Here is a 27,674-nt window from a genome sequence, read left to right as displayed (position 1 = left end):
CAGAAGTTGGAAATCATCTGCATAAGCATATACTGTGAACCCAATGGATTGACAAAGGGTTAAAAGAGGGGCCAAGTAGATGTTAAACAGTAAAGGAGACAATATAGAACCTTGCGGGACTCCGTAATTAGTTTGATAAGGTTCTGAAAAATAATTTTTGAAGTACACTGTTGAGAATCTATCTGTAAAATACGATCGAAACCATTCCAGAATTTGGTCATTTATACCGATGGAAGAGAGTCGTTGAAGTAGTAAATGATGATCAATTGTGTCAAATGCTGCTGCTAGATCTAGGGAAATGAGTATGACAGATTTATGTTGGTCCAAATAATAGTGAATAGATGTGACGAGACCTACAAGGGAATGCTCTGTTGAATGATTTTTACGAAATCCTGATTGGTTAGGATGCAAAACCCGAGTTTTGTCAATGAAATCTGACAATTGTTGAAATACTACTTTTTCTGTTAGTTTTGCTAAAAAAGGAAGATTGGCTATTGGACGATAATTTGAACTATCGTTGAGACTGATTTTTGAATCCTTAATAATCGGAAGGAGAACAGAGTGTTTCCATTCAGTTGGGAGAGATGCAGTATGGGATTCTGTATGGAATGTTGCTACTATCTGGGGTTCCGGAATCTTGCTTACTCTGAGACACTGGATCATTTGTTGTTCTATTGTCCTTTGATACTCAACTTTTGGAAATCGATATGGGGACATATTAATAACATATTGGAATCATCGATTCCATTAATTTATGATGTAGTCATCTGTGGGACATTATTGCAGACTAAACCCCCATTGAACCGGTATAAAATCCGGCTTTTCATCATTATACCCGGGATTGCCATGCAAAATGGTTACTCAGAATTGGAAAAGCTGGGATCGGTTAATTTTTCCTTTTGGTGGGCGAATTTATGTTTATGTTATAAATATGAGAAAATGAACTCAGATATGTTGGGGTACAATAAGTTATTCAGACTAGTTTGGGGTCCATTAACGACTTTTGTTACTTCGGTTTAGTTGTCTCTTACCTTTAATTTTCTGTTGATTCGCACAGACATTCAGGGAAGGGTGAGAGGGGGATATCTCTTTTGTTTTATTCCTTGATTGGATGTATTGGAAGGGAGGGAGGAATCCATTTTGGATTGTTACTGATTGATTGTAAGTGCTGATTCAGATTATTAATGTATGTATAATTTTATGCACTTGGTATTGGCGTTGAAAATTTAATAAAGATTTACAAAAAAAAAAAAAAGAATTTATAAAAACAACTAAACCTTGAGAGAAGGAGGTCCGATGAAGGGCTCCTGGTACTGTACCTTTGGGCATCTTTCAGCATGTGAGCAGGGTCCACTTGAGATGTAAATGGTCCATGTGCTATCAAAGGAGGAGGCCAGCGCGTAGGTGCAGCTCCCGTGGAAGTTGAAGTGCTTGCCGTCGAAGCTGCGATAATGGAATCCGGACCAGGTCACACAGGTGGCGAAGAGGCGGTGACGGTTCCCAATGGGGCCTCCCACCAAAGCAGTGGAGAGGTGAGGCTTCAGGAGATAGGGTGAAGGAAGCCCGACTATGAAGAAACACAGCCAGAATTCATTAATAATCTTCTTATCCCGTAGAGCCCTTCCAAGACTCTTCGATCGTCTGCTCAGAATCTTCTTTCTATTCCGTCATTAAAATACATAAACACAATGAGGTCTTCCATTTTTTTCCGTGAATGCTCCCTCTCTATGGAATAGTATTTCGGCTTATTTACAAGACACGATTATCCTTAATTAATTTAAGACAAAGGGGTCCTTTTATCAAGCTGCGGTAGGGGTTTAACGCGTGTAATACCGCGTGTTAAACCGCCTGCCGCACTATCCACTAACGCCTGCATTGAACAGGCGTTAGTTTTTTAGCCAGCCACGGGGGTTAGCGCGTGATAAAATGTCCAACGCGCTAACCCCACTAGTGCGGCTTGATAAAAGGACCCCAAAGCTTAAGACATTTCTATTTCTTGACGCTTTTGGGACCTAACTGCCCTTGTAAGGGCGACCTAGAATGATTTTACCTTCAGTATCCCCCCCTAAACGTTATACCTCAACTAGACTATTGCGGTCCAATGATCAACATTTACTAGTTATTCCCTCACTTAAAATTATTAACACACGGCGGCATTTTATCTTTTCTGTCACCGCCCCTCAAACATGGAATTCCCTCCCTATTTATTTAAGGGAAGAACACAATTTGGATAAATTTAAGATCAAACTTAAAAAGCTTTCTTTTTAAGGATGCATTTGATAATTAGAAAACTTGACTAGGAGTCTCATTCCAATTCCATTCTAGAACTTCTCTGAGGTTCATTGATCTTTCCCTTCTTATTGTTTTTTTTCCCATAATTGTCCCACAGTTGGGGAGCAGTGATTGAGAAGATTTCATTACGTCTAGTGTTAATGACTTTTAATGACGACAGAGATAGTAGATTTGGATTATTTGAACGTAATGTTCTTGAAAAGGACAATGTGAATTTTGAATGATAAAATAGCTATTTTATAGGAAATGTTTTGGGGCATAGGCAACCAGTGCGCGTTTTTCAGAAGTGGCGTTACATGGTCGTATTTTTTAGAATTTGTAATAATTTTTATGGAAATATTTTGGATTAGTTGTAGTCTCCGTATTTGGTTCTGGGAAATGCCTTTCAGTAATGAATTGCAATAATCTAGCTTTGAAATTGGGGGAGGGGTGAAAGTCTTTATTCTAAGTATCACAAATCCTTTAGGAGATGAAGTTTTAATTCCTAATCATTCTGTTCATAAGAGCATTAGATAGACCATTCTGAGTCAGACTAATGTCCACCGAGCACAGCATCTAGTCTCCAACAATTGCTTGTCCAGGTCACAAGTATCTGACAGATTCCTAAAAGTAGACTGAGTTCTCATAGCTCATTTCTGGGGATGAGCAAAGGCTCTTCTAAGACTACTTGACTAATAGTTTCTTATCGACTTTTGCTCAAGAAATTTATCAAAACCTCTGGGTAGGTAGAACCTACGTTTCAGCCATCATGCTATGGCTTTCTTCAGAGTGTGCCTTGAAGTCTGCAGTTTGTCTTTAAGCCAGACCAACCGAGCAAAAGCCAAGAGAAACACCGCTCCAAACAGTCACGGTGCCACGACCCACCGATATATAGCCCACAACGCCCCCCAGACAAGCTCCCAAGACACAACCACTGCAGCCCCAGCTCCACACCATGGCACGTCCAAGCTCACACCAATGCACAGCACTACTCTTACTCTACCTGCTCACCACTAGATACTGCAATGCAGACCACTCTAACACAGCCCCCATCCCCATATACATCACCCTACACCGATCGGTTAAACCTAAACCCCCTATCTACACGCTCCACACCACACAAGACCACCCAATCTCCCATCCTCCCCCAACCCACACTCACCCCCACAAACCGACCAAGTCTCGCCCCAACAAACCAAGATCACTAAAAAAACTCACTTACTCCCACGTCCCACCAATCGACCACACCAACCACCAGCTCCTATATGGCGCCTACCTAAATATCTGATCAATGCGAAACAAAGCGATACTAATCAGAGATTGGCTGACTGAAACTAACCCCGACTTTTTCCTTCTCACGGAAACCTGGCTGCAATCAGAGAAAGATATCATCATTAAAGATTGCCTACCCCCAGGATTCAAGATTCTCTCACTAGCAAGAACATGGGGAAGAGGAGGAGGACTAGCTATAATCTACCAAGACCATCTAAACTGTACCACTCTCAACACAACCTCCTCACCAAACGCAGAAATTCTAACCATCTCCCTAACCTCAAAATCATTACCCGCCTCGCTTACTATCACGCTATTTTACATTCCTCCAAAAAAATGGTCCCTAACCAAAGAGGACTTCACGGAATCCCTACTAACTAACTCTTTAACAAGCCCTTACAATCTACTATGCGGGGACATTAACATCCATCTTGAGCAAACGGACCAACCAGAAATCGCAGACTTTTGGTCTCTGCTCACTCAATTAGGCTTTGCCAAACAACCCCCTATCAAAACCCACCAAAAAGGTCACCAACTAGACCTAGTAACTTTCTCTTCCAAGGAACAGGCCACCTCCACATTTTACTGGAAACAAGACAGTTGGTCAGACTCTCTCTGGTCAGATCACCCTCTATGCACCTTCTCAATAGGATGCCAACTTAAACCCCCCAAAAACAGCAAAACTAGAACCATCAAAACACACACTACCAGAGGAAAGATTGACCCAGTGGAATTCTGGTCCCGCTTTGAAACAAAACACCAAGCAAACCGAAGAAACGGAGAACCTCATGACCTCCTGGATTGAGGACAGTACCAACATACTAAACGAAATTGCCCCCATCAAGACTCGCAGAACAAGAACTACAGAACTGCTGCTAGTAAAGAAAGAGCTCAGAAAAGCAGAAAGAGCATGGCAGAAATCAGGAACCCAAGAACACAGACTAACCTGGAGACATAAACTAAAAAAGTACAAAAACCTCATAAACGAAAAAAGAAAAAATTTTTACTCTCACAAAATAGGTAAAAGTAAGACCAACAGCAGTAACCTATTTAAATTGGTCAACGACCTTTACAACATCGATACCTTCACAAATATCTATGAAGAATCCACTCTCACTGCCAACTCCCTTGCAGACTTCTTCAACAACAAGATCCAAAGATTAAGATCAACTTTATCTACCAGGACCAATTCCCTCGAACAGTTCCCCATCCTCCCAGACTCTAATACACCTAACTCAGACCCGGGTATAATTAAACCAGACCCAGGATCCAGAACAAACCTTAGCTGGAAACAATTCTCAACAATTGACTGGAAAACCTTTAATACCTACTATAATAAATACAACTACTCCTTCTGCAAATTGGACACATGCCCACCAAACATCATGAAAGCAGCCCCGAGCCACTTCAAAGCAAACATGATGACATGGGTTAACTCCCTATTATCCACAGGAATCTTCCCACCAGAGCAAGGTCATATCATGATTACCCCCATTTTAAAAAACGCAAAAGAATCACCAAACTCCCCATCCAACTACAGACCGATCGCAAGCATCCCCCTATTCACCAAAATAGCAGAAGGGGTAGTAAAGGTAGAACTCTCCACATACCTAGAAAAATTCAACATCCTAAGCGACTATCAATCTGGCTTTCGCACGGAACACAGCACCGAAACCATCTTAGCCACCCTTCTTGACCATCTCCACACGCTCTTTAGTCAGGGCTCTAGTGCATTGATTATACAACTAGACCTAAGCAGTGCCTTCGACCTGGTCGACCACACCATTCTCCTTGAATGTCTGTCACACATTGGTATCTCTGATCAGGTCCTCAATTGGTTTCAGGGGTTTCTAAAAAATAGATCATACAAAGTACACCAGAACAACGCTTTCTCATACAGCTGGGAAAACACCTGCGGTGTACCACAGGGCTCCCCTCTATCCCCCACCCTGTTCAATATCTACCTAGCCTCCCTAGGTAACCTTCTACACACCCTCAAGCTCAAATTTTTCATCTATGCAGATGATATCACATTAGTTATCCCTTTTACCAGTCTCTCACCTGAAACACTCGATTACATTACAAACATACTCAACCAGATTGAGCTCTGGATGCTAGCATTCAGGCTGAAACTAAATTCCGACAAAACAAAATTTTTTCTGGTCTCCCCCAACGAAAAATCAAGGACACCACAATCCTACTGAAAGGAAGGCCTTTCCCCCTTGAAAACACAGTAAAAATCCTGGGTGTTACGCTGGACAGACATTTATCCTTAGAAACTCACACCGACCTCAGCGTCAGGAAATGCTTCGCGGTACTCTGGAAACTCCGCACCATAAAAAAATACTTCAATGACTCCTCGTTCCGCCTCCTAGTGAAATCTTCCATTCTCAGCATTCTAGACTACTGTAATATTATTTACCTGAACTCCACGAAGAAAACTACCAGAAGACTAAAAGTGATCCAAAACACCGCCGTTCGCCTCATCTATGGCCTAAAGAAATGGGAACATATCACCCCTTTCTACCACCAACTTCACTGGCTGCCTTTCGAATCCAGAGTGCTCTTCAAATTCGCATGCTTCTGCTACAAATCGGTAAATGGCCTCTCGCCAAGATACATCAATCCCCTCTTTAACCTTTACTGCACCAACAAGAAATCCCGCGAATTCAACTGTTCACCTACCCCTCGCTAAAGCTCTGTCATCTTAAAAGATTCCTAGACAAAACCTTCGCCTTCCAAGCAGCCAAGATGAACCCATGGATTGCCCAAATGATTCTCGAGGCTCCCACTTACCTCGACTTCAGAAAAACACTCAAAACTTATCTATTCAACAAACAAGCCCCGTAACGCCCCCCTCTCCGGAATCACCCGGCCACACGTTCGACCCTTTTCCCCCCCTTTATTGATCGCTGGCTTCCGCCTCCTTCTTCATCAGCCAAGTTCGGCTAAAGTTGTTGTAAATCCAATAAATTGTGGTAAACAGGCCCGTTCGGCCCTGCCCCCCCCCTCTATTGACCGCTTTCCTCCTTCTCTCCTTCCCACTTCCGCTTCTTCAGCCATGTTCGGCGGAAGGTGTTGTAAATCCAATACATTGTTTGTAAATCGGCATGTCAATGCGGATCCTAATGTAATTGTTGTGAACCGCCTAGAACTCGATGGGCATGGCGGTATATAAGAATAAAATTATTATTATTATTATTATTATATGGTGGGTCCTCACACCTGATTGGGTGGGGCTTGAGGTAATTGAGGTAGGAAAGTCCATTGATCATGAATTTGAATTTTGGCAGGAAAGTCTGTTGGTCAAAAATTTGAATTTTAAAGATGTGCTCCCATAAAGCTGGGTTATGCTATCTCTTAGGCTTCTGCGACTAACGTTTATGATTGTTGCAGCATGATGACTGAAACATTGGTTCTACCTACCCAGTCGTGAAACCTCTCTTGAATCATCGCTCTGAGCACATCCCTGGGCAACAGATTCCATTACGGCATGAAATAAACATCTTTCTACAGTTTGTTTTTAGTCTGTCCGGGATCTATCGCCCAAGATGATTGCTTCTCTGCTGCACTTATGTGCCTTCTCGTTCTTTGAGATCACAAGACAGAGCCTTTTTGGCTGTTCCCACTCTTCGTTCTGTCTCCAAAGTTGCAAATTGATCACGTATGTTCCAAGGAGCCGGACCTTTACTATGAAACTCGGTTCCAGATTCTATCTGTCTGACCTCTGATTTTTTGGCATTTCAGAAAAGTTCGAAAACCTGTTTTTTCAACTTGCCTTTTCAAATTTGGGTACTTTGCAATCTTGTAATTGCTTGGCTTTTTGTTTATGGTATGCTTTTATTTTAATAATCTGCTATGTTTTGTTTGATTATACAGTCAAACCTTGGTTTGCGAGCATAATTGTTCCAGAAGCATGCTTGTAATCCAAAGCGCTCGTATATCAAAGCGAATATTCCCATAGGAAATATGGAAACTCAGACGATTCGTTCCACAACCCAAAAACTTTAATACAAAATACTATACGTACTCGTATTGCAAGACTCGCTCGTTTAGAACAGTCACTACACTCCCGCGGCATCAGAGAGAGAAGAACCATGAGATCAGTTGTGATGATGTCACGCGTGTATACTGTATGTACTCATATTTCAAGACTTCGCTCATTTAGGACAGTCACTACAATCCCGCAGCGTCAGAGAGAGAAGAACCATCAGCTCAGTTGTGATGTGTGTATACTCTAAGTACATGTATTGCAAGACATTGCTTGTATATCAAGTTAAAATTTAATCAAATGTTTTGCTTGTCTTGCAAAACACTTGCAAACCAAGTTACTTGCAATCCAAGGTTTTACTGTATATGTAATGTTTTGTTTTAATTATGTATGTATCGTTGTTATCCACATAGATGGTTGATATGCGGACTACAGGTGTCTTAAATAAATGATTAGTTTCATGCAGTGCCATCTTGTTTTTGTGTGGTCTGCAGGTTCCCTATTTAGTCCTTCTACACCACTCATGATTTTATAAACTTTTATCACATCCCCTCTTGGTCGTTTTTTCATAAAGCTGAAAAGCCCTAACCTGCTTCGCCTCCCTTCCTAAGAGAGGTCTTCCAACTCCTTTATCATTTTTGTCACCCTTCTCTGAACCTTTTTGGGTTTTGTTTTGTATTTTTATTTGCTATACTGCCCTTCATAACAAATATCAAGGCAATTTATTTTAAAATCAATGGGAATAGAAAAGAACTCCATTAAACTGACAAGAAATCAGAAAGAACCAGGAGAACATACTAGTTAAGAAGGCTAGAAGATTGTCTGCAGTCCAGACACGTAGAGGGGCATTTTCAATAGGATATCTAAGTCTGAGGTTGGACGTTTTGAGCAAGATGTCCACAAACCCAGTAGAAACAAATGTCTTTTATTTTTGAAAATAACCTATATAGACGTTTTGGTCATTAGGATGGGTGTCAGGTCAAAAGCGCGCCGGGACAAAGGCGCGCCCAGACAATTGAGCGCAGCGTGGAGGCGCGCGCTGCTCAAAATTACTGTTTTTAGGGCTCCGACGGGGGGCGTGAGGGGGAACCCCCCCACTTTACTTAATAGACATCATGCCGCGTTGTGGGGGCATTGTGGAGGGTGTGGGGGGTTGTGACACCCCACATTTTACTGAAAACTTCACTTTTTCCCTGTTTTTAGGGAAAAAGTTAAGTTTACAGTAAAATGTGGAGGGTTACAACCCCCCAACCCCCCCATAACGCCGGCGCGATGTCTATTAAGTAAAGTGGGGGGGTTCCCCAACAAAACCCCCGTCGGAGCCCCTAAAAACAGTAATTTTGAGCGGCACGCGCCTCCGCGCTGCGCTCAATTGTCTGGGCGCGCCTTTGTCATTCGCGCCATTGTCTATGAACCATTAGGATGTCTACCTTTTTGGCCATTTTCAAAAATAAAAACGTCCACATGAAAAATGCATAAAAGCAAGTTTTATAGACGTACTCAACTACCTTGTCTGATTGTGGCAGGAATCCCCATCAGCTGAGCTGGTTTCGGGGGATTCCTGATGGCTCAGATGATGGGGATTCCCCCTGCCAAGATCAGCTGGAATCCTACACTCCTCCCCCGACATCCCCGGACTCCTCCAACATTCCTGGAGCCCCCCCCACACACACACACAAACACATCACCCGACACCCCCGACATCAGGAAACATCCTCCCACATTACCCAACACCACTCGACATGAAGAAACACTGCACCCCACATCAACTGACACCCCCGTACCTTTCGATGCAAAATCGACAGGAAGGACGCCCACTCCCTCCTGCCTATAGGGCTGCGTGCTGAGAATGACATGCCTTCCCCTCCCAGTGCATCTTATTGACTATGCCTATCATACATTTCCCCAGATTGTGAAAAGTGAGGGGGTTGATCTCTGTGCCTGGAGAGCCACTGACCTGTTGGAGCAATGTAAGAGCAACTGAAACAGAGTTCGGATGTGTCGTTGTTCCAGCTGTGGCCCCAGGCTTTGAAGCAGCACTCCTCCATGCTCATCAGTGAGTTGTTCCTCATGCCTGGAGAGTCCTGGCAGTTCCAGCTGGAAAAGCAGTGGCCAAGGACACCTACACCTGACAGGAGAAGACCACAACGCCATGAAGAAGGCAGAGATTACGAGAGTCCTGTTGAAAAGCCTACTGTCTGCGAAGTCTGGCAAAAGTGCCTGAGAAAATATTCCTCTACAACCTATATAGGGGAGGGTCTCAAAGTCCCTCCATGAAGGCCGCAATCCAGTCGGGTTTTCAGGATTTCCCCAATGAATATGCATGAGATCTATGTGCATGCACTGCTTTCAATTTATATTCATTGAGGAAATCCTGAAAACCCGACTGGATTGCGGCCCTCAAGGAGGGACTTTGAGATCCCTGCTCTGTAGGTGTCAAAGTCGGTCCTCGAGGGCCGCAATCCATTCAGGTTTTCAGGATTTCCCCAATGAATATGCAGAGATCTATTAGCATACAATGTAAGCAGTGCATGCAAATAGATCTCATGCATATTCATTGGGGAAATCCTGAAAACCCGAATGGATTGCGGCCCTCGAGGACCGACTTTGACACACTTGCAAAGATGTAAAAAATGTAGAGAGCTGCGTACGTCTTTCAGCACTTCGTTAGGTGCCATTGGCTCATGTTCGAGTCCTAGCGACTTGATAATTAGGGTTACCAGATGTCCGGATTTCTCCGGACGGCTTTTCAAAACCCAGCACTTTGTCCGGGTTTTGAAAAGAAATCGTGCTGGGAGGGATCTGCACATGTCCAGATGCAATGCAGTAAGGTCACACACATGCATGAATGTGTGTGACGTCATTGTGTCGTATACACGCATGCGCGTATGGCTTCCTGCCTGACAAACAGGCAGCAGTGGGCAGGGCGGGGCATAATAGGGCATGGATGGGTCGAACTGGGTGGGCCTGGGGGGCAGGTCTAGGGAATGCACAGTTATTCCAGATCCCTATCTTGTGATGTATTTTTTAATCATCTGTAACCACCTCTTCAGGCATCGAGTTCCAGAGATTAACTATTCTTTGAGCAAAAAAATATTTCTTCCCTATTTGTTTTAAACGTATTCCCGTGTCATTTCATTGAGTGCCTCCTGGTTTTTTGTACTTTTTGAAAGGGTGAAAAATTGATTCACTCTTACCCATTCTGCACCACTGCCAGAGGATTTGGTAAGAGTGGTTAACATCGCTGGTACTGAAAAAGGTTTGGACAAGTTCCTGGAGGAAAAGTCCATAGTCTGCTATTGAGACCGACATGGGGGAAGCCACTTCTTGCCCTGGATTGGTAGCATGGAATGCTGCTACTCTTTGGGGTTTTGCCAGGTACTTGTGACTTGGATTGGCCTCCGTGAAGACGGGCTACTGGGCAAGATGGACCATGGGCTACTCATACGTTCTTACCACTTAGGATTTTGTAGACTTCAGTCATATCCCCCTCAATCGTCTCTTTTCCAAGCTGAAGAGCCCAACCTCATTAGTCTTTCCTCGTACGAGAGGAGTTCCATCACTTTTATCATTCTGATTGCCCTTCTTTAAACCTTTTCTAATTTCATTATATTGTTTTGAGATAGGGTGACCAGAACTCCTCTCTCTCCTTCAATGACCATCTCAACTTCTTGGTAAAAAAATGCTTCTTTAGTCTTCATATGCTGAGGAAAGTGAGATCGTACTTTCATCATTCTCACTTCATCGTCCTTGTTCAATCCACCATCCTCTCTAGACTGGATTATTGCAACTCCATCTATTTAAGCCTAACTAAAAAAAAAAAAAACAACTCCATAGACTTCAGCTAATCCAGAACGCCGCGGCCAAGCTTATTTTCGCTAAAGGCAAGTTCGACCACGTCTCCCCACTCCTGTCCAAACTTCACTGGCTCCCAGTTCACTCCAGAGTCCTCTTTAAATGTGCCTGTTTAGCCTTCAAGATCCTACATGGCATCCTCCCTCCCGTTATCCCACTCTTCTGGAACTCCTCTAACCCTAATTCCACTAGATCCTCCCAAAAACTGAAACTATCATTCCCCTCTGCAAAAGGTATATCCCGCTTAGGAAAACTAGGAACATCCCTCCCCTTTAGAACCACAGAACTCTGGAATAATCTCACATCCCAGAGTTTCAAGTTCCCTATAAATCCTTCCACAAACACCTGAAAACTTGGCTCTTTTCTAAAATCTAACACCTCCTGCTCTTTGGTACCCTGTCCCTCTTTTATCTTCCTAGCTCCTTTCCTATAACCCTTCATTGTAGCTCCTTTTCAACCTAACCCTGTAAACCGTGCCGAGCTCTACGCTCGTGGAGATGGTGCGGTATACAAACCTAAGGTTTAGTTTAGTTTACTCAAGGTGAGGACTCACCCTGGAGCGATGCAGAGGCATTGTAATATTCTCAGTCTTATTTACCATCCCTTTCCTAATCATTCCTAGCATCCTGTTTACTTTTTTGCTGACTGGGCAGAAGATTTCAATATAGTGTCTACAATGACACCCAGATCTTTTTCTGACTCCTAGCGGGACAATGAGCTTCCCAGACCGCCCCCACTTGGTCATTGCTCCTTCCTGCCCCGCCCATTGCTCTGCCCCTGGCATAGCCGACTGGCAGCCAGAGGCAAAAGAAATGGACGCTTCATCCCACAGCAGCGAGAAACACCTTCATAAGGCGTTGCCGCCTGCTTCCGCAGGATTAGCAGCAGCAGGAGATGATGTTTTATGAAAGCATGTGCTGCCATGGGACAGGGAGGCCACTCAGCGGGAGATCACAGCTCATCGGCAGGACTGCAGGAGAAGACTCGGAAAAAGCAAGAGGCTTGGCATGTCTACAGAAGCTTTAACAGTAACGTTGTTTGGATAACTTTCCTATAATATGATTGGCTGTTGCCAATGGGAGATCTCTGATTGGAAGCTTTGTTTCTAAGATGCCTGAGAATAAGGTGGTTGTTGGACATTGTGTCCCTGAAGAAGCAAAGATTTAATTGTGAAATGAAATACTTTGTTGAGCTACAAGAGCTCTTTTGTGAAAGATAAGTTTTTGGAAAATACATGCTTCCTTAGTTACTGGATTATTTGCTTAAAACTTTCTTGAAGAAAAGTGTTACAAGATTTTGGAATTTTTTTTATGTAAAGATACTGAAAATACATAGATAAAATCTTGACAAATTAAAAAAAGAAAAGTGAATTTTAAGGAGCTTTTTAGTTCCAGTAATGTGATGTGAAACTTTAAAGGTGTTTTTACACTTTTAGGGAAATTCTCTGAGGTCCTTTCTTCCATCAACGGATGGCCACTAGGATGATCTCCGGGCTTAAAGGTCTCCCGTACGAAGAAAGACTAAACAAATTGCAGCTCTACACTCTAGAGGAACGCAGGGAAAGGGGGGACATGATTGAGACATTTAAATACATCACAGGACGTGTCGAGGTGGAAGACGACATCTTCTTTCCCAAAGGACCCTCGGTCACAAGGGGGCATCCGCTCAAACTCAGAGGAGGGAAATTTAATGGTGACACCAGGAAGTATTTCTTCACAGAAAGGGTAATAGATCACTGGAACAAGCTTCCAATGCAGGTGATCAAGGCCACCAGCGTGCTTGACTTTAAGAATAAATGGGACATACACGTGGGATCCCTACGAGGGTAGAGTAAGGAACTAGGTCATCAGTACTCAGACTTAATGGGGTGGGTCAGAAGAGTGGGCAGACTTGATGGGCTATAGCCCTTTTCTGCCGTCATTTTTCTATGTTTCTATGTTTCTATACCATGATAGAAATAGATCTCACTCCAACAGTGTGTCTATAACGGGAAAGATTCTCCTTACCTTTAGTGCAGTGAGGGCCACTCCATCCATCACAGCAAGCTCGCACGGTCCGGTTCCACACCATGGGTCTGGTATCCTCAGGTCTAAAAAGAAGAAAACATTGAGACAGCAGGAAGCCCCTGCCTCGTCATGCTTCCGGAAATGGGGAGAATTCAATGTCTAACATAGTAACATAGTAAACGAAAGAGGATAATGACCTTCTTCGTCCATCCAATCAGCCACTTTCGTTATCAAATCATTATTGAACCAACAGTCCAAACGTATTATTACATGTTATTTGCCAAGTTCCACTGTATGATGTCTGCTTCTCCGCCACTGAGATATAGAGGACCCACACTCATTGCATATGATATGAATGTGGTATAAAATAAATATGCATACTTGATTCTGTTCTGCCCTTGGCATTTTCAGGGCTCAGACCATTAAAAAAAAGTCTGCCCTGCATTGGGACTACTTACCAGTTACTGGCGTTGCTATCGAAACCCACTCCAGTCCATCCCGATGTGTCTTGCCATATACAGGACACAGAACGTAGAAGCCCGTCTGGCATGAGCCTCACTTTACCACTGCTGGAGCTACCATCTAAGCACTCCTCCTGCCCATCATAAATGAACTTATAACTAGGTTTACTATTTTTGTAGAAGCAAAAAAGTGTAGGGTTACCAGATTTTCCCCAAAGGAAAATCCCCACCCAGGGCCACACCCACAGGCCCAACCAGTTCCGCCCCGTTCCGACCGCCTCACGCCCTGTTCTGCCCCACAGCCCCACCCCCAGACGGCACCCACACATGCGCGCGTGCACGTGATGTCACCGAAATGCGTCTGCGCAGGCGCGGATGGCCCCCTCCTGACCCGATTTTTACCGGAAGCTTTTCAAAACCCAGACAAAGTGCTGGGTTTTTGAAACGCCGTCCGGACCCCCGGAGAGGTCCTCAAAAAGGAGGACGTGTCCGGGAAAACCCGGACGTCTGCTAACCCTAAAAAAGAGGACACATGGCCCCACCCCACCCTGCCCTCCAGATGCAGCCCTAACCTCTGGCAGAGTCGGGGGTCTTCCAAAACCCAAACAAATCGCCGGGTTTTCAAAATCTATCCGGACACCCCTCTGTATAGAATAAATGTTTTCAAACTTATAAATTTGACAAACGGACTCTCACCAAAAACCATAATTCAGGTTATCCCAATTTTTCATTATCATTTGCATGGCCACTCCTGTCATGATGAAATAAGGAGCAATTTATTCTGATTTGCATTCACAGGTTTCTTGGTGAACAATGTCGTTCCAAATAATATTATATCATATGATATTGATAATGGAACTCCCAATATCGTAATAATTTGACCCCCAAATGGTTTTCCAGAAGTTGAGTATCAAAGGACAATAATAAAGCAATTGATGCAAAGTCCCTATATCAAGTTGACAATGCCAGCATCTAGTAGATTTCGAACTATCCAACCGATGCAACCTAACCGGGGTCCAAAAAGATCTATGCAATAAGAAAAACCAAGTCTGTTTTCCCAGCATCCATATAGAGAAACGCTGCTTCCCAGCATGCATGGAGAAAATCGCTGTTACCCTGAAAATCGCTCGGGATCACTGGGAATCGCTGCTTGCCTGCTACAAGCCCATATAAAAAGTTGTACATTTTGGTGGACAAATGTATGTAATACATATAGATATGAGAAAATGAACGCAGAATGTTTAGGGTTTAGTCTTATAAATCCAGACATCTGGTAACCCTACTTGTAACTCTTGATGTGTTAATTGTTTTGATACTTTCCGCTTTCGATTGAGGGATCCTTTGTGTCTATCCCACGCATTTTTGAACGCCGTTACTGTTTTTGTCTCCACCACCTCCACAAGGAGGGCATCCACCACCTTCTCAGTGAAAAAGTATTTTGTGATGTTAGTCCTAGGGTTACCAGAAGTCCGGATTTTCCCGGACATGTCCTCTATTTAGAACAGTGTTTTTCAACCTTTTTACACCTATGGACCGGCAGAAATAAAAGAATTATTCTGTGGACCGGCATCGGTTCTCAAAATTGACATAATTCAATCACTAAATTCAAAAATAAAATCATTCCCCCCTACCTTTGTTGTCTCCCTCCCTCCATGCTATGCCTTACCTTCTGACCTGCTCCCGCCTGGCCATTTTATGCCGCCCCCGGTGTTATCTTCAGGCCGGCTCCCTCTTCCTCACTGATGCAGTGCACAAAGCTGCTGGCAGCGGCTCCTTGCACGTCCCGTGCCTCATTTGGAAGCCTTCCCTCTGACGTTGCAACGTCAGAGAAAAGGCTTCCGGTTCAGGCGCAGGACGCCCGTAGGAGCCACTGCCCGTGGCTTTGTGCACTGAATCAGTGAGGAAGAGGGAGCTGGCTCGAAGATAACGCCGCATCGATCGCACCGTGGACCGGCGGTTGAAGAACACTGTTTTGGGCCTGATGCATGTGCTGGCCCTGTGGACCGGCAGGAAATTTCTGTGGACCGGCACCAGTCCACGGACCGGTGGTTGAAGAACACTGATTTAGAAGACATAGCCAGGCATCCGGACAGCTTTGCCAAAACCCGGCCCTTTAACATGGCTTCCCATTGAACTAAAAAAAAAAAGTGATCGCTTTTAGCAATCCAAAAGAAAGCGACTGATCAAGACCAGTCGCTTACCTGTCTAACTTTTTTTTTTTTTTTAATGGGCACAGATGCTGCGGGCAGATATTGTGCATGTGTAACAGCATCTGTGCCCATGTTCTCTTTTTAGAGGACTGTTCAGGTGCCCGGGCAGATTTTCCAAAACCCAGGTTTTGGAAGACTCTGAGTTCAGGGCCAGGTCTGGAGGGCGTCTGAGCATGTGCGACTGCAATGTGATGACATACGTGTGATGTCATCGCATCGTATCTGCGCATGCTCGGAGGTGCTCAAGACGCGGCCCAGACTAGGGGAAGAAGAGACAAGGTTTGTGTGTGGGCGGAATGGGGCACGGTTGGGGGCAGAAAGGGGCGGGGCCACGTCTCCTCTTTTTTTTTTTTAATGAAGAAATCTGGTAACCCTAACCAGAAGCATCACTGGGAGACTCAGGAGTTGAAACCTTATTGTCAGCACACTCTGTAAACACTGGGCCGCTCCCACATGTCACCTCGCTGCTTGCCTCGCTTCTCGCTCCTCTCCTGCTAGGGATACACCGGCATGCAGCACAAACGCACTGATGACACTAAGAAGGCGCATACTTACTTGAAAATGAAGCACGCGGAGGCTGTCCCGCTTTCAGCGTAGTAGTACGCTAGCCCTGCGTCTCCTCCATAGGTCTGGAGCATGCGCTCTTGGTCCAGCTGCCAGCCCTGCAGGTTGTACTGGTACACGTGAGCACAGGATACCAGCCTCTCTTGTCGAGGGCTGACGACTTCCTCTTCAGTGACCTGCACCGTCCGATCACACCAGCGTCTGCAAGAGGAAGGGAAATCAGGTCTCTGCCTTCCTGGTCTAGGAGATTAAGGCTAGTTTACCAGCCTTTCAGCACTATAGAAATTATAAATAGTAGTACAGTGGTGCCTCACACAACGAACTTAATTCGTTCCAGAAGCAAGTTTGTTATGCGAAAAGTTCGTTATGTGAAACGCGTTTTCCCATAACAATACATGTTAAAAAAAATAATTCGTTCTGCAGCATAAAATATGCTAAGATGACATAAAAAAAGATAAATTTGTCAAAATGGTGGTCTTGCTGAGGCCAAACTCTTTGACGAGGTCACACTGTTTTACCCCACATTCACTCCTTCTAATTATTTCCCGTTTCATTTCAACAGAAATCACCTTCCTGCTTCATGATATATAAAAAATATTGAGTTTATCTTAAAAGGACGACTGTATACAGTGAGAGAGGGCAGTTAAGTGCAGTGCCTGCGCGGAAGGATGCAATACATCGGCAGCTCGGGCGACTTCGTTGTGTGAAACGAAGTTCGTTGTGTGAAACGAAGTTCGTTGTGTGAAACGAAGTTCGTTGTGTGAATCAAGACATGAAATTCGTTGTGTGCAGCGTTCGTTGTGCGAGGCGTTCGTTATGCGAGGCACCACTGTAGTAATAAACCCTGGAGGTAGCTATTCAGCAGGAGGCAGGGTTTTTGTTTTTTTTAGCAACTACTGGTATTATTTCATAAGAACATAAGAATTGCCGCTGCTGGGTCAGACTGTAGGGTCATGAAATGGTTAACTGTTGTTTAAAATATTGCTCTGGTCTACATAGCTGAAGAAAGTTTACAATCTATTGACTTCATCTGCCTAAAATGTATGTCCCTACCTTACCACATTGTAAGCTGAATAGATAAGAGTTTGAGCCATGATGTGCCCTGCCCTTCTGTACATGTAGCATTTAGACCTGTAAGATTTAGATAAGCAGAGAAATGAGCTAGTTTCCTATAGGACTATAAGTTGTACCCCTGAACCTATCATAAGTGCTGGCTTAGGACCAATAATAATTGTAGAAAGTTATAGAAGTAACAAATGAAATTTGTAGTTTTTGCATATATTAGTTTGCAAAAAGGGCATAAAAGTCCGTGTATTTCCTGTTTCTGACACTCTAGTAGGCAGGCTATTAACTGCACTAGGGTCCCGGCATGCTGTGAATAAAATTTCTTGTACTTTCTTCACGCCTCTGACATTGTGTGTCCAAGTGACCTTTCATTTGGCGCCCGAACAGGGACTTGAAGGTCTCTTGACCACTGGTTACTCGATTGGTCACTTGTTTCTGGTCCTACGGCTGATATGTCTGCTTAGCCGGCTGCCTTCCTTTTGGGGGGTTGGCAGACCTCAGGACGTTGGACCGCTTCAACTGACTTATCTAGTCTCAGTTTAAAGTACAAGAATCTGTATCTGTATCTGTACCTGGAGTGGCCACTATCTGGTAAGTGGGGATTGATCATCCCTATCCTGTCTCTCGTCTCCTGCCTAGTAAGCCACGTGATCTGTCGCTGAAAAGTTGTGGGGAAGGATTCTAGGAACTGTTATTTTCTGGTTTTGAGTAACTGAACTGAAATCTGTTGTGTTTTGTGTGTTTGAGAGTGTTTGAGACGTCCTTGAGGACGAAGCGAGTGTGGACCTGTTAGTACTGCGTTTCCCTAGCTCGGAGACGGGCGGGGCCAGGAATACAGGGAAGTGTTTTTGTCCTCCATTGCACAATGGGGGGATGTCTGTCTACCTGTGGGGATCCCTTGATATGTTAGCTAATTTTAAAAAAGGAATTTGTCTTTGATTATACTTAACAAATCAACCCTTATTTGTCTGTGCCAGTTAGAATGGCTGATATTTGGTGTGGGCTGGCCCCCTCTGGCTCCCTGGAAGAGGACATAACTCGTCAGGTTTTTATGCATTCGTTTGCTGTCAGTTCCTCTTCCAGTCAGCCAATTTTTGCATTCCAATGGGAAAACCCTTCCACTGGACAAACCTCCTAAGTAACCTGGACCCGTCTACCCCAGGGCTTTAAAATTAGCCCCTCTCTATTCAGCACTGCCCTTGCTTCAGACCTTGCCAAATTCTTCCCTTCATCTGATTCCCAAGTCCTGCAGTATCCCGGGTTTTTTATGAGTTCTGTCTGTCCAAATGTATTAGTGAAGTTTAAACTGTCAGTTGTTTAAAGCAGGAGAGGGGAGTACCCCTCCTCCTCCTTTTGTGATAAGGGCCATGAAGTGTTTAGCACTTCAAATGCGGTTTCTCCTGAAACAGATAAGTAGTTTTAGATTTAAAGTTTTTGGCTATGTTATAAAATGTTTATATATATTTAGAAATGTATATAAACGAAAAATATGATTTCTGGAACTTATATTTCATGCTAAAAAGAAGTTCTTTGTCTAAATTTAGACGTTATTTGTCTAAATTTAAAAATTCTGAAAAGGACTACATCTGTAATTTGATCTCTTTGATCTTTAAGCAACTCTCTCTCCTTTGTGAAATTCTGTAGGAAGGGGGAGTAAGTCTCTACTGAGACCCATGTTGATTGTAACAAAAAAAAAATAAAAATGAACAATGTTTAAACTTGTGAGTACAGTAAAACCTTGGTTTGGGAGCATAATTTGTTCCAGAAGCATGCTTGTATTCCAGGGCACTAGTGTACAAAAATATACATACTTGTATTGCAAGCCCTTGCTCGTTTGGAACAGTCACTGCATTCCTGCAGCGTCATATAGAGAGGAACCATTGGCTCAGTTGTGAAAATGTGATGCTTCTATACTGTATGTATGTGTATTGCAAGACGTTGCTGGTATAGCAAGTTAAAATTTAATCATTGCTTGTCTTATAGAACACTTGCAAACCAAGTTATTTGCAATCCAAAGTTTTACTGTATATTCCAATCTTTGTTTTGTATTTCTGTATATAAAAAATGTAAGTTTAGGTATAACAATGTAATTTTTAGGAATGCTTTTGTATTGAAGTAAATATTTTTGCCAGTCAGCTGATAGTGAAGGGACTGCTGCTTTAGAGAGCGCTTGTGTCAGACTACCCTGCTTAGTGGGTGGATCCAGAACTGCATTTTACTTAATTTTTACAAGTCAGCTCTTTGGGGTAGGAACCTGATATAGAATAGGGATTGAGAACAATTCTTATGTGTTAGTACACATCTTAAGTTCAATTATTTGGACCTTCTCTAATCTTTTGTAAACCACATAGCTCTTCACGGTATTGTGGTATATAAACTGTTATTATTATTATTTATCTGAGTCTTTCAGATAGTGGGTCTGCCTTTTAAATTTTCCTGTGGCCATATTTACATTGATTTCAAGTATGCCTTCCTCGTGTCACCTACCTTGGCTTTCAAATCTCCCAGGGTACCAGGTCCCTTCCTACACCGAGGTCCAGGCTGTCTGTAGTCTCCCTGTCCCTGATAAATGCAAGGCTCTGAGCACCTTTCTCAGTATTGCAGGATACTGTCCCATCTGGATCCCTGATTTCTCTACTATTGCTCGTCCTCTGTATGATTCCACCAAAGGCGCTGACTCAGCCCCTTTTGTCTGGACCCAGCTTCAGGAGCGGTCTTTTCGCTGCCTCCAAAAACTTCTGACTCAGGCCCCTGCCCTCTGGCCCTTCTGCCCAAGAAGCTGAGCTGTATGCCCTTACTTCTGCCCTGCGATAGTCTGCTTCTTTAGTCTTGCAATATATATATACTGACTCCAAATATGCTTTCCTTAACTTGCATTCCCATAGGGCCATCTGGAAATATCGAGGTTTCATTATAGCCTCCGGCCGCCTGATCCATCATGCTCCCCTCATTCTTGACCTTCTTGAGGCCGTACAACTACCCTCATGTGTTTCTGTTATGCACTGCCATGCTTACAGACGCGTGACGGACCTTGTCTCTCGTGGCAATGCCCTTGCCGACCGCACAGCCCGAGCTGCCAGTCTCTGCCCCCTCTTTCGGCTCCTCTGTATACAATCATTCCTTTTCTGGATTCCCTTACACCCCAGTACGCTTCTCAGGAACAGACTTGGGCATGCATTATTTTGGGCCAGTCTGTCCTGAAAGGGGGGTGGATACAAAATGCGCCAATTCAAGTGCCAATCCAGACCCACACACTGATAATTCAAACGCAAGCACAACACCCTCATAGTTATTCCTCAACACCTGGCCCTCACGATTGTCAAAAGATGCCATGATCTGGCACACTCTGGAGAACCCGCTATGAAAATTGACTCTCAAGAGACATTTCTTTATCAATCACCTTGATCAGCTAGTCCGGAATATGGTCCGACAGTGTGTTGTCGGTTCTAGAATAAAATTCCCAATCAGATGACTGCCACCTCTTGGATACCAACCTATTGGAACATATCCGATGCAGGTTCTGTCTGTAGATTTTACCCACATGCCCATTTCCCGTTCCCTCAGTCACTTCCTAGTCTTCACAGACACCCTGACTAGATGGGTCAAAGCCTTCCTTACTTGCACTGAACGCGCCAGAGACGTAACCAAACACCTCCTGAATAATTCCGTGCCTTGATCTCCTTGTTTTTATAGGCAGTGACAATGGCCCTGCTTTCATTGCCGATGTTGTCCAACAAATTGCTCAGGCCCTCCAAATTGAATAGAAATTATATGCTGCTTACCATCCTGAGAGCTCTGGTCAGGTCGAAAGAATAAACAGAACTCTTAAGACCCTTCTCACAAAATGAATTGAAGAAACTAATCTGTCCTGGCCTGTCCTGCTGCCTTCTGTTCTTTTTCAGATTAGATGCATCCCATCTAAGCCCCATTTGAGCTCATGTCCGGCCGGCCACCACCCATTGTGAACCCAGATCCTGGTTCCTTTGCTACTCTGGGATCAGATATCCTCTAGAGTCAGGTCCAGTCTTTAGCTAAAGCCCTTTAAGAGCTCCACAAATGGGTCCTGGAAAGGGCCCCACTATCGATAGCTACACAAGTCCATGGATATGTCCCTGTAAATACAGTATGGCTAAAACTTGGAAGTCAGACCCCCTGAAACTTAGGTGGATAGGTCCTTTTACTGTAATAATTTCTTCTCTTACAGTTGTCAAGGTGTCCAGACATGAAACTTGGTTCCACTACAACACGGATCTTCAGCTGAAGCTTTCTAAGACCTCAAAAGTTCTGAATATTTACCATTGTACTTAGCAGGTGTTCTGAATATAATTCTTTATAAGTGTTTGAGTTTAATTGACTGCCTGTGGTTCACACTGCCTTTAGCAAGTGTCTTGAGTATAACTGTTTGAAGTTTTCTAAGTTGTGCCTGAAAGGAAAATGAGCTTCCTATGTTAGTATATATAGATATGATATTTGTGTTGCCCTCACTTATGCTTCTTTCTTCTGTATTTCTTTCCTATTGTACTTAACAAGTGCCCCTAGCCCTTTTGCCTGATGTTTGTTTGCATGAAGGAGTTAAGTACAGAAAGTGTCAAACATTTGAGGGTATTTTCTGTTTCCAACCTACTGGTGATGAAGTTTAAAAGTGGGCGGAAATCTGCATTTATAATGTTGAGGGTCCACTTATCAACTAGACTCTTATTGTAGACCCCACTCACCCGGTGTCTTTGTATTGTGATACATGTGTGCTATTTGATGTTTCTCAAGGTCATGGTACTACCCCTAATTCAGTTTTGTGTGGCTCCCTAGATTGACAGCGTTATTATACCAAATGTGCTATAGGTCTGTATAACCTGATGCCTTTAAGAACTGCCCCTATGAGGAAACCTTCACTAATGGTGGAGCCTGTCCTTTATGAGAAAGTGTCTTGTGGGCCACCTACAATAACCCACACAAATATCCCCCTAATACCCCGTCTGCCTCCCTTACTATAGGTCCTAGCTCCGGCCCCTTGTGTACTACAGGCTACTGTAATCCCATGGTTTTCACTATCACTGACCCATATAACTGGAATGCCAATGTCCAAGTCCAGAAGGCCAGAGACTGTATGGCATTGTATATTGATGGTAAAAGGTGAGACCCAGGTACTGATGTATATGTCCGAATTGTATCCCACTCATGTGCTCCTGTCTATCACTCTGTGGTGTTTCCCCAGTTTTATGAAATTATGAAAGTAGATACTAATATCCTGTAATCACTAGAAATCTGTTTATATAGTTTGCTGAAACTATAGGTCAGACTCTTAATGTTAGCAATTATTTTGTTTGAGGAGGGACTGGTATGGGAGAACAGTGGCTATGGGAGGCAATGCAGCTGGACATGTTAAACCTGACTTCACAGACCCTCACTTTTACGTTAGGTCCACGACCTTCACGATGGGCCTTGTGAACCTCCATTGTTGCTTCCCACTGTCTTCAGCCCTTCAGACACTGCTTAATGGAACTTCCTATGAATTATGGTCAGCTCCTGATAGTTGATACTGGCTCTGTGATCTGTTTGCCTACTCTTGATTGCCTGTTAACTAGACTGGTACATGTGTGCTTTGCATGATTCGTCCCAGCTTCTTCCCGATGGTGAACACCTGGGAGCCCCTGTATTCAACACCAGAGGTCGCCAAAAGCGGTCTACTTCCACCAATTCCCTTAAAATAGGTGAATGGGGTGATGACTGGCCTGCAGAACGGATCATTGCTGCTTATGGACCTGACACATGGACCGAGGATGACACCTGGGGCTATCGGACCCCAATCTATATGCTGAACTGCATTATTTGTCTATAAGCTGTACTTGAACTGATAACCAATGAGACCTCCCGAGCTTTGAGTACCATTGGCAGAGCGAATGCTAAAATGTGCACTGCAGATCAGAATCGTCTAGCTTTGGACTATTTACTAGCTGCTGTGCCTGTGGTAAATTCAACCTTTCCAACTGTTGCCTTGAACTTGAGTAAAGTGATTGAGAACGATGTGGATCGTATCACCAAACTGGCTCATGTTCCTGACCAGACCTGGCGTGACCTTACTGCAGACTGGATCTCTGGTACCTTCAGCTCCTGATTGCCCTCTGGTTCAGCATTGAAGATCATCTTGCTGGTTGCTGCCCTGTCTTCTCTGCTCCTTTGCTGCCTGCCCTGTATGGTCCCCATAGCCATAAAGCTGCTCCACTGAACTATGGACTCTGCTGTCAAACGTTCCACTGCTGCATTGGCCCTCTCCCAGTATCGTCCCTTACCCACTGGGAACCCCGACTTTCCTGACCCCTAACTTTATTTTGTCAGGCTTGGCTCCTTAGGTACGCCAGCCTGAAAGGGGGGAATGTAGGGTCATGAAATGGTTAACTGTTGTTTAAAATATTGCTCTGGTCTACATAGCTGAAGAAAGTTTACAATCTATTGACTTCATCTGCCTAAAATGTATGTCCCTACCTTACCACATTGTAAGCTGAATAGATAAGAGTTTGAGCCATGATGTGCCCTGCCCTTCTGTACATGTAGCATTTAGACCTGTAAGATTTAGATAAGCAGAGAAATGAGCTAGTTTCCTATAGGACTATAAGTTGTACCCCTGAACCTATCATAAGTGCTGGCTTAGGACCAATAATAATTGTAGAAAGTTATAGAAGTAACAAATGAAATTTGTAGTTTTTGCATATATTAGTTTGCAAAAAGGGCATAAAAGTCCGTGTATTTCCTGTTTCTGACACTCTAGTAGGCAGGCTATTAACTGCACTAGGGTCCCGGCATGCTGTGAATAAAATTTCTTGTACTTTCTTCACGCCTCTGACATTGTGTGTCCAAGTGACCTTTCAAGACCAGTGGTCTATCTTCCACTCCCATGGCGGCCCTTAGGTCAAAGACCAGTGCCCTTAGTCTAGCCTTACCTGCATACGTTCTGGTTCAGCAGGAACTTGTCTAACTTTGTCTTGAATCCCTGGAGGGCGTTGCCCCCTATAACAGCCTCCGGAAGAGCGTTCCAGATTTCTACCACTCTCTGGGTGAAGAAGAACTTTCTTACGTTTGTACGGAATCTATCCCCTTTCAACTTTAGAGAGTGTCCTCTCGTTCTCCCTACCTTGGAGAGGGTGAACAACCTGTCTTTCTCTACTAAGTCTATTCCCTTCATTATTTTGAACGGTTCATAGACAACCCCGCGAAAGACAAAGGTGCGCGCCGACAACTGAGCGCAAGACAGAGACGCGCGCCGAAGAAAATTACAGTTTTTAGGGGCTCCGACGGGGGGTTTTGTTGGGGAGCCCCCCCCAGTTTACTTAATAGAGATCGCGCCGGCGTTGTGGGAGGTTTGGGGGGTTGTAACCCTCCACATTTTACTGTAAACTTAACTTTTTCCCTAAAAACAGGGAAAAAGTGAAGTTTTCAGTAAAATGTGGGTGGTTACAACCCCACAAACCCCCCACAACGCCCCCCACAACGCGGCGCGATCCCTATTAAGTAAAGTGGGGGGGTTCCCCCACACACACACACACCCCCGTCGGAACCCTAAAAACAGTAATTTTCTGCGGCGCGCGCCTCCGGGCTGCGCTCAATTGTCTGCGCGCGCCTTTGTCCCGGCGCGCTTTTGACCTGACACCATTTTGAACGTTTCGATCATGTCCCCTTTCAGTCTCCTCTTTTCAAGGGAGAAGAGGCCCAGTTTTTCTAATCTCTCACTTTCCAGATGTTCAGTGTCAAGCTATGTCTGGGCTCCGGCACTGAATATCCAGCCTTATGCGGCCTGCTATCTCTTATGTAGTTAAGTGCGATATTCAGCATTTAACGGCCTAAGCCACACGACCTACAGATAGGGATGAATTTTATGCGTTATGTTAAGCTGCAATGATTCCTTGTTGAAAATTTCAGGATATAAGAAACTATATGTTATGTTAATCAGGTTTTCTATTCCGCCTTTACCTGTTCAGTTCAAGGTTGGATTACAGTACAAGAGGTTGTGTCAGTTACCCGAAAAGTTACAACGGATGGTCTGACACGGACATTCAGTAGAGTTGCTAGTGCAACTATCAACCCTTTATTCGGCATTGTTGCTCAGAAGCAACGTGTGTATTCTATGGCCCTTATGGGAGATCTGCATCTCCAAACGATTCTTATTTGGCACTGATGCTCTCATTCAACACCGTTTCACCAGCTGCCAATTGAAGGGTTAATACAGGCTGGGTTTTCCTAAGCTGCAGTAGAGGTTTCTACCGCGGCCCGGTGAGGTAACTGCTCCGAGCGGTAGAAACCTCTAGCATGGCTTAGTAAAAGGTGCCCATGGTTAGGTCATAGTTACAAATTCAAATAGATCATCGTACATGGTCCGATTTGGTCACTTAACTTTGGCATAATATCGGCATTTAACTGCGTGTCAACTCTGCCCCAGACCACTCGAAGAATAGCTGACTCTTGATTTTAGCAGTCTGCGGCGATATTCAGTGCCAGTAACTGGTTAAGTGCAGCTGAATGTCAGCCCTACATGGGTGATTTAACTGGGCCGCTTAAGTCACTTTGAATCTCAATCTTTGTGATGTCGAAGTTTTCCACCCCTTAAATTAGCTAAATTAAATACATATAACTTAATATGCACTCCAAAAATAAGATATAGCAGAATTAGAAAAGAGCGGCCAAGATGATAAAGGAGATGGAACTCCTCTCATATGAGGAAAGACTAAAGAGGTTGGGGCTCTTCAGCTTGGAAAAAGAGTTGGCTATGATTGAGATCTAAAAAAAAATCCCGAGCGCTGTAGAATGGGTAAAAGTGAATCGATTTTTCACCTTTTCAAAAAGTACAAAAACCAGGGGGCACTCAAAGAAATTACCAAGGGAATGGTTTCAGAAATAGTTAACCTCTGGAACTTGTTGCCAGAGGATGTGGTTAGCATAGCTGGGTTTAAAAAAAGGTTTGGACAAGTTCCTGGAGGAAAAGTCCATAGTCTCCTATTGAGACAGACATGGGGGAAGCCACTGCTTGCCCTGGATCGGTAGCATGGAATGTTCCTACCATTTAGGATTCCGGAATCTTGTTACCCTTTAGGATTCCGGAATCTTACTATCCTTTGAAATTTTACATGGAACGTTGCTACTATTTGGGTATCTGACCTGGATTGGTCATAATGGAAACAGGATACTGGACTAAATGAGACCACTGGTCTGACCCAATATGGTTATTCTTATGTTCTAAGGACAATTCTATAATTTAAGTGCTAGTAACATGTATGAATTTAGAGAATGCAACTCGACAAAAAAAGAGGAGTCTTCCTTTGCCCAGCTTGGTATCTTTGGATAAGCGTTTAATCAAATACTTGAATAAACTTGAAACTTGAAAGGCAAAGCCGATGTCACAATACAACACAAGGGATTTTATTGAAAATTCCTACGGGAAGTCCCAACTTGGATCCTGGTTTTGGGAGAACACTGCCTTCCTCAGGGGACAGACCAAACTGATAACTGGATATTACAGTGGTACACTTCTCCCTCCATATTCACGGTTTCTACCCTCGCGGTTCCGCTTATTCGTGATTTTTCAGATGCTGACTTCACCACCCCCAAATTACGTCATGAGTAAAGTTTCTTTTCTTTTACTGTACCGATAAAAAAGTTTAGCGCTTACCAACATTCACTCTGAAAATCGCCGCTTCCGTGCTTTCTCCTACAAAATCGCCGCTTAAAATCTTTCACCCTCAAAAATTGCTGCTTCCCAGCATCCATTTTTTTTTGTAAATTCTTTATTCATTTTAAAATCAAATACAGTGGTACCTCGGTTTGCGAGTGTTTTGCAAGACGAGCAAAACATTTGCAAAATCAGCGCCTCGGAAACCGAGCGTGCCTCGATTTATGAGCGCCCCCCCCCCCGCAAGCCGGCACCCTCCGCTCGCGTCGCGCCCCCTCCCCACCACGATCCGGCATCCCCCAGGCATCCACCACCCACCCGATC

At 44.0% G+C, this 27,674-nt stretch overlaps 1 protein-coding gene across 1 annotated transcript in view; it reads right to left on the bottom strand.

Moving 5' to 3' along the window:
• Positions 1 to 27,674, bottom strand: part of LOC117354948 (SCO-spondin-like) — a 441,431-nt gene that overhangs the window by 406,556 nt on the left and 7,201 nt on the right. Inside the window, 4 exon segments of the mRNA XM_033932909.1 lie at positions 1,320 to 1,567; positions 9,492 to 9,662; positions 13,396 to 13,478; positions 16,622 to 16,831. Of these exon segments, the coding sequence (XP_033788800.1) occupies positions 1,320 to 1,567; positions 9,492 to 9,662; positions 13,396 to 13,478; positions 16,622 to 16,831 (712 nt within the window).

This window comes from Geotrypetes seraphini, chromosome 2, assembly GCF_902459505.1.
Source record: "Geotrypetes seraphini chromosome 2, aGeoSer1.1, whole genome shotgun sequence".
In the NCBI taxonomy this organism is placed as follows: Eukaryota; Metazoa; Chordata; class Amphibia; order Gymnophiona; family Dermophiidae; genus Geotrypetes; species Geotrypetes seraphini.
The sequence above is the reverse complement of the archived record's forward strand: the minus strand, read 5'-3'. Positions and strand labels throughout refer to the sequence as shown.